The 8042-nt window shown below is 37.8% G+C and overlaps 1 protein-coding gene across 1 annotated transcript in view; it reads left to right on the top strand.

Moving 5' to 3' along the window:
- Positions 1-8042, top strand: part of LOC107108588 (chromosome unknown open reading frame, human C8orf34) — a 159260-nt gene that overhangs the window by 129427 nt on the left and 21791 nt on the right. Inside the window, exon 11 of the mRNA XM_015409051.1 lies at positions 3280-3400. Within this exon, the coding sequence (XP_015264537.1) occupies positions 3280-3400 (121 nt within the window). The remainder of the gene's footprint in view (positions 1-3279; positions 3401-8042) is intronic.

Genomic DNA, 8042 nt, shown 5'->3' with positions numbered 1-8042 from the left:
GACCAGCCACAGACTTTCTGCCTAACCTACCTTACAGTGTTGCTGTACAGATCGCAAAGCCAAAGAGAATGAAGTAAGCTGCTTTGCTCCCCGCTAATGAGAAAGACAGAATTTTGCCTACAAAGAGGCTGCTGAGAGGGGAGGAGATAAAGTTGCCAACTTTAGGTATGGAAATTCCTGGAGATTTGAGGAGTGGAGCCCGGAAAGGGGGACCTCAGACAGGTACAGCGCCATAGACTCCACCCTCCAAACCAGCCATTTGCTCCTGGGGAACTATTGTTGCCAATCTTGGCCCAGCAGCCATCAAACCATTCTCTTCAACCCCCTGCTGTGCAGCTGACTTCCCCTAGGGTTGCCAATCTCCAGATGGGACCTGGAGATCTCCCACTGTTACAATTGATCTCCAGATGACAGAGATCAGTTCCCCTGGAGAAAATGGCTGCTTTGGAGGGTAGACCCTATGACATTATACCTGCTGAGTCCTTCCACCCCCCCGCCCAATGCTGCCCTCTACAGAATCCACCCCCCAAATCTCCAGGAGGTACTTTACCTCCTTCCAGCCTATGCATTCATTACAAATCACATCTTTCTAGATCTCGTTGTATTGCTTTCACAATGGGCTTTACTGCTAGTACTTTAATAATTTGGGAGGAGCCATGGCTTAGTTATAAAACATATACTTCACATGCAGAAAGTCTCAGGTTTGATCCCCCAGCATTTTCAGTTGAAGGATCTGATAGTAGGCAGTAGAGGTTGGTGTTCAGCAAAACCGAAAAAAAACCCACCCAGAATACCTTATTGATATTTTTAGGATATCACTTAAGCTGAATACAGATCGTTGATCTGTACTTGGCTACTAGTATAGTTGAGCCCGAAAAAAGCCGATCTTTTCCAGCTTTTATTCTGGTCTGTTCAGCTATACCGAGAGCCAGCTTTAGTCAAGTGCCCCAGCTGATCCATGGCACGGCTTGCAAAAAACATTTAAAGGGAACACATTCCCTTTAAATGCCTTTTGCAACTCATGCCATGCAAGTGAACTCCCAAGCCATGAGTTCACATGCCTTCTGGGTAAACTCACTGCTTGGGAGTCCATTCGCGTCAGGCCACTTGCAAAAGACATTTAAATGCCTTTTTCAAGCAGCACATTCACCTGCCTTTCAGCACATTCACCAGCCTTCCACTTGGGACTCCATTCACATGGGGGGCTGCTTGCAAAAGGCATTTAAATGGCCGAAAGGCAGGTGAACTTTGCTGCTTGGGACTTAATTTGCGTAGGACCACTTGCAAAAGGCATGTGATGGAGTCCCAAACAACGAGTTTACCTGGAAGGTGTTTAAACACCTTCTCCAAGTGGCATGTTCCCCCCAAAATTTCAGGAACCCTGATTTTTCCCAAATCCCAGCACTATATTGATATTGGGATGCGGAAATATCAGGAAATACCAATATTTTTCAGGATTGATATACCCAGCCCCCAAAAATACCAGGGTGTTTTTTTGGGGGGTTTGCACACACCTCATAGGCAGTGTAAGGGAACTTATACCTCAGAGCCTGGATTGAACTTTAAAAATTAGATCAGTTCTGCTTTGGGAACATGTTTGCACAGTTAGTTGCAACACTCTTATTCCAGATTTTGCATTAGTAAGGAAATATGCCAGATAAAAACTTCTAGCAGCTTTTATAATATTGATATTTAAATACAGCCAGTGTTTATTTCCTGTACTAATATTGTTTACAGTTTAGCTGTTTTTTCCATAAACATGACAATTTATGTATATAGCTACATAAAAAGTATTTAAAACAATATGGAAGCATATAGGTGTGTGGCATTATGTTCATTGTTGATAATAAAGTATTAAAAAACCAGAAAATACATTTACAGTGTTGTTATCTGAAGTGTGTTTGCTGCTGTAGACTAACAAGGTAGTTGTGCAGGCTGAGCTTTTGAATGCTTACTCTGAAGTAAGTCCATTAATTTCAATGGTGCTTACTTTCAAATGGGTCATATTGAAATCTTATGTCGCCACCCATTGCTTATTCACTACGCTTTCTGAGTTCAGTGAGATTTTTCTGGATAGGCCTAATGTAGTTAATTTGAAAGTATGAGAACTCATCATCAAATTAGTGATGCTATTAAAATTTATATCCACTAGTTTCACAATGCAAATTGTGTGGCTTATGATGCCTGCCTCCAATATGAAGTGCAAAATACAACCCAAAAGTTCTTCTCTCGCAAAAATTGTAATTCACATCACAAAAGAATTCCTCTTCTTCTTCCAATCACCCTAATCTGTGATGTCAGGCAGGCAGAAAGAGATAAGAGTTCTTCAGGTAAGGAAAAGATAACAGTTCTTCCTTTTGGAGTATTTCCAGGATTCCTAGGACATCAGATACTGCCAAAACAGTACTCATGGCTCTAAGGGATGAGGGCAAGAAGGGATGAGACAAGATGATTGATGGATACTTCCCACCTATCACCACAGGACTGTTAGTACACCCACAGCTGCTCCCACTGTAGCAGTCACCTCAGCACCAGTTAAGTGGGGTTGGGAAGATAGACTTGAAAAGCCAACTGGGAAAATGGATGACATTTTTGGAAGCACCACAGGGGGCTTTGTTTCGAATTGTACTTGGGAAAAACAGATTTTTTAAAAAATAGATAGCTAAAAATGTTTTAATTAATCTATGGTTTCATTATTTTCCAGAATAATCTTCCACATCTGGTCATATGTTTTTTGTTATCTCCACAAAATGTATAAAGAAATTACCAAGTTTACTTCATAGGTTTTTTTTTCCAGTTTAAAAAGCAACTTTTAACAGTCAGTTGGTCAGGTTCCAACAAATATAAGTAATTCTGAACACCCCAGTGTTCGATAGCCAAATGACAGAGAGAAAGTCTTTTCCTTGCCAACAGCCTTTCCAAATGCAGTAATTCTGTCACAGCTTGTTTTATCTGAAAGGACTATTTTTGCAGGCATACCACTGCATTGGAAATACTGTTTTGTCCCCAGAGGTTATGAATTATATAAATATTTGGCCAAATTGATGTTGACTTAATCTCAGTGCACTCTTGCTGAAGTCGTTAAGATCATACCAAGCAGAAATCATTGCAGATTTTGACCCATTGTGTCCAGTTTATTCCAGTAAGTAATACAGGTAAGCAATGCCTCACACTACCTTAGTTACTGATTAAAAACACATGTCATTTAAGATTTAATTTTTTAAAAAGAATATTGAAGCACAGACAACAAACATTCTCCTTCATTTCCAATCACATTAGAATCAACCAGTTTGGGATGTAGACATTATGAGTTCCAGAAGTGGAGATACTCCAAGCCAAAAACTATTAAAAGATTCCTTGGCTGCAAAAGAACTGCAAACCATGGAGAAACATCTTGCTGGTGAGTATGATGGCATTAAAAACCTGACTTGCACATAATTGGGAAGTAGAAATAATTCGGGTGAATGAAGAGTTAATTGATTTCCCCCCCAAATCTTCATTCCTGTTGTACGTTGTTGAGTCAACAGAAATATTCATTTTATGACCAATATTGAAACTTAACTGTGCATCATAATCAAAATCTGTCTGTACAACTTCCTCACACATTTATTTCCATAGCTCAGTAACTTGTCAGTGTTGGTGAATTACTGTTATTACTGTTAGGCTGCACTGCATAAATCTTCCCAAATGACTCCAGAGAAATCAAAGTTCGAAAGAAATATTGTCCTATGATGCCATCTTGTTTGGTTTCCACAGTCTCTAGAATAATCCCTGGCTGTGCAGTGATTATTTAAACAAAACTGGTGCTGTGAAAGGGTCACAAGATTAAGCCCATAAAAGTTCATCAATTTATTTTTTGTAGAAACAGGACAGTGGAAATTTTCTTGTTCAAGGACTATCTTCCATCATTATCACCACATAATGTTTTATGATAACAAATCCTTCTTAATATGAAATTCCAAAAGGAAGCTGATTCCAAGGGCCCAATTCCCTGGCATCGAGTATCTACAATTTAAAATTTCACCCCAGTCTTTACATTTGCCACCAGAAAAGCTTCTTTTATTAGGCAAAAGTGTTCTGAGTGTGTGGAGGAAAAAATATATTGGGAAGCTAAGTTGTCCAAAGAGATATGCTGCTTAATATGGTATAAGACATTATTTTGAAAGGTGAGGGTACGTTTAAGGGGAGAGGTGTTGCTTGTGGTATCATGTGATATATTGAAAATAGTCATAAACAGATAGGTGTGGAGCATCATAAACATATTAAAGAGCTCTGGCAAAACATGCCATCTGTTAATCACAAAGTTTAGCATGCCAGTAAACAATGATGGGACAACAGGCAAAACATGTAATGCATTTTCCTCACAGCATAAATGCCATATTTTTTGTGTGTGTGTTCTTCTTACCCTGTTGGACTGGAACACTGATTTATAGCCTTGCTTTTCTGTGGCAGTTATACAGTGAAATCACTAAGCAATTGTTTTTGAGGGGGGTGGTGGGTTAAGATGTGTTTTGAATATGCATTTAGATATCTGTCAAGATAACTTGCCACTTTCTAGCTCAATCCACATTTTTAAATGGTTCTCCAGTGCCTGATGAGCTGCAAATGTGACATGTGTCAGAGGTAGCTATAAGATGGTTATAATGAAAAATCTTCCACCCTGGCCCAAACTAGTGAGTGATGTATTCACTTTGTAAAAGGGTGTATCACCTTTGAGTGAAAACGGTTTAAGGGAAAAAACAAGGAATTTTTAACAATAATGAAGGGCAGTTATGTTAATCATTGTTCATTTATAATATTCATTTTATAACTTCTAAAAAATAATTAGACAGACACATAAAGGATAGATCTTTGATAGCAAACTTATTCAGAAGTAGCAGAACAAAGTTTGAGTCCAGTGGCACCTTTAAGACCAACAAAGTTTTATTCAAGGTATCAGCTTTCATGTGCACACACACTTCTTCAGATACAATGAAATGGAAATTACCAGTCCATACATATAGGTAGAGGGTGGACTGGCAATTTACGGTACATTTCACTGTATCTGAGGAAGTGTACGTGCACATGAAAGCTTATACCTTGAATAAAACTTGGTCTTAAAGGTGCCACTCAGCTCAAACTTTGTTCTGCTGCTTCAGACCAACACAGCTACCCACCTGAATCCTATTCAGAAACAGCAGAACAAAGTCTAAGTCCCATAGCATCTTTAAGACCAACAAAGTTTTATTCAAGGTATAAGCTTTTGTGTGCATGCACACTTTCTCAGATACAGTGGAACAGAACCTCCTCAACCATTACTTATAGGAAGTGGGGTGGGGGTTGTTGTCAGGAATGGCCATTTAGAGTCAAGACGCAGAAGTACTGGGTGACTATAGCTGAAATTGGATGTAAGACAGATCTGTGAATGGCAGTAAACCACTGGACTCAAACTTTGTTCTGTTGCTTCAGACCAACACAGCTACCCCACCTGAATCTTATTCAGAAGCGGTATGCCTCTGCTTGAGATGCTTGTCACTGTCATGCCTAAAGAGTGGTGGACTAAATGGACCTGATGCATGATTCAACCAGTAATTTTTAAATTGTCAGTGGCACTCCTTACAAGTTGTCGCTGAGGTGTCAAAACCTTAAAAGTGTACTGACATTATAGTTCCGGCTTGGTACTTAATGTTACCTTTAGCAGTGTGAGAGCGGCTGTAATGTATCTGTTCCTTGGTAAGGGTGAAAGTAAACCAATAGTACTGCAAAATGTGCAAAAATATATTCAAAACCTTATAAATATACAAAAATACAAAGTACAATAATAAGTTTTTGGATTGTTACAGGTGATTTAGCCCACTTTCCGCATTATGTTCTGAAAATATGGAGAATGAATACAGTTTTCTTTTTTGAGAATCGTTGAGTCCGTTTGGAATATCCAGGAAATGATGAAGACATCTTGATGAATATTGATGTAGAAGAAGTTCTCATGAAACGGAAGATACTCCGGAGAATTTCGTCCCAGTTATCACCTATAACAATCCAAAAACTTATTATTGTACTTTGTATTTTTGTATATTTATAAGGTTTTGAATATATTTTTGCACATTTTGCAGTACTATTGGTTTACTTTTGGTCTTTTGTACTGCAACCCCTTAACTGCTATACGGAGATACTTTGGTAAGAGTGGACATGAATCATGTAAATTAAGCAACACATGGTCACTGTCCTTCAAACATTTACAAGAAGCTGCTAACAGCGAGCAGTAGGACTGCCCATGAGCTTCACCCAAGCCAGCAGCCAGCACTCATTTTGGAGAGGTTTATGTCACCCTTACCATCAAAGTTTAAAAATCCAACAATATTTTGATTCAGGTCTCCTGCGGATAAAGTATATTTCATATCACTGTGGTAACTTCATTGTTTGAATTTGCTGCTATAAAATTGTTAAGATTTGCTTCTTATATGAGCAGGATATTTTTTAAAAATTGTTCAACAGAAGCTTCCCTCTTTTAAAGTACAGGAATTGAAATATGATTGAATTGTGAGCCAGTGTGATATAATGGCTTGACTAGGACTTTGCGGACCCTGCTTCAAATGCCCACTCTGCTATGAAGCTTGCTAGTTATCATTGGGCCATCTCTCTAATCCTCACCTGCATCATGTGATAAGGGGAGAACCACATATAGGTCCCTGAGGTTCTTGGAGCAAGGGCAGGATAAAAATGTGAGCAATCACACTTGCACATACATAGATTAGCTGGTCTGTAATTATCCACCTCATTCTACTATTTTAATAAAGCCTTAAGCAGGTTTCTAGAGAGACAGCATGTAAATTTTCTAAATAAATAACCAATAGTTGAGTATTTCAATATGAATATGCTTTAAAGTGGTTTAGTTAGTGATACATGTCCACATATTGTCTATCTTGCCTACACTACTTCCTTGCTGTCCTTCTCTTTTACTCTCAAGCCATTCAAGGTGAGGCTGAGAATGTACCCTGGCAACTAATTTGGAGTCCAGAAAGCAATGGGCTTTTCATTTTTCAGCCAGATGCAATGCCAGTTTTATTGTGGCAGAGTTTAAATGGGTCTAATCATTTTTTTCTGTAAATCATCTGATATCTGGCAATGGTTTACAGTTTCAGCAAACTGCTTCTTCACATATTCCCTCTGTAGTCATTTATAGTACAAAGATTTATGTTAGTAAACTTCCTGTTACCTCTACTCATTTCTGGCAAAAGAGTCTTAAAATAATGTGCCCAAAATATGGTATTGGATACATATTTAGTGACATTTCTTTTGGGATAAAAAGTCCCCCCCCTTTTGACTGGGAAATTTTTATCTTTAAGTAAAATCATGAAATATACTCTACACTAAATAAATGTAAGCAATTTTGTAGTGGAAATCTTTAAATTAGCTGTGGCAAAGTGATTAAAATGTTTTGCTTATCAGCAGAACCAATCAGTTTTTGCAGATAATTGAACTTGGGTCAAAATTATTAAGTTCATTGAAGTCTTATTGAAGCATAAATATTGCTGATTGGTATTCCAACATGCCTTCCTCTTATTCATTAGAGATAAGTCAATAAACCGAATCGTTTGCAAAAATAGAGGTTAATTTAATTGTAAGAGAACTCACTCTACATTTGGTTTCATTTATGGTATCCATATTATCATCCATTGAACCAGGGGATTTAAACAACTATTCTACAAATTCCGAAGTATTGATGTTTTCAAAGCTTAACACTCGATACCTTAAAGAAAAATCATTCAGAATGTTAAATGTAACACATCTGATGAGCTCATTCTTCCTATTAGATTATTTTAATACTAAATCAACAATAAAGAATATCTATTAGAATATTTTATTAAATAAATAAAACATGCCCATTATATCAGTGTACAGTACTACCTTGAAACATTCAAATTACAAAATATTGCTGACTCAGATTGGCCTTTGACGTCTTGCTAAAAATGTGCACCCATCCCATCATGTCCTTCAGCAAGAGCATATTTTATGATGTTGAGCATGTTGCTTTAAAAGAGTAATTTCAAAGAAAAGGAAAA

The sequence above is a fragment of the Gekko japonicus genome, unplaced genomic scaffold (assembly GCF_001447785.1).
Source record: "Gekko japonicus isolate JY-2015 unplaced genomic scaffold, Gekko_japonicus_V1.1 scaffold88, whole genome shotgun sequence".
Classification (NCBI taxonomy): domain Eukaryota; kingdom Metazoa; phylum Chordata; class Lepidosauria; order Squamata; family Gekkonidae; genus Gekko; species Gekko japonicus.
The sequence above is the reverse complement of the archived record's forward strand: the minus strand, read 5'-3'. Positions and strand labels throughout refer to the sequence as shown.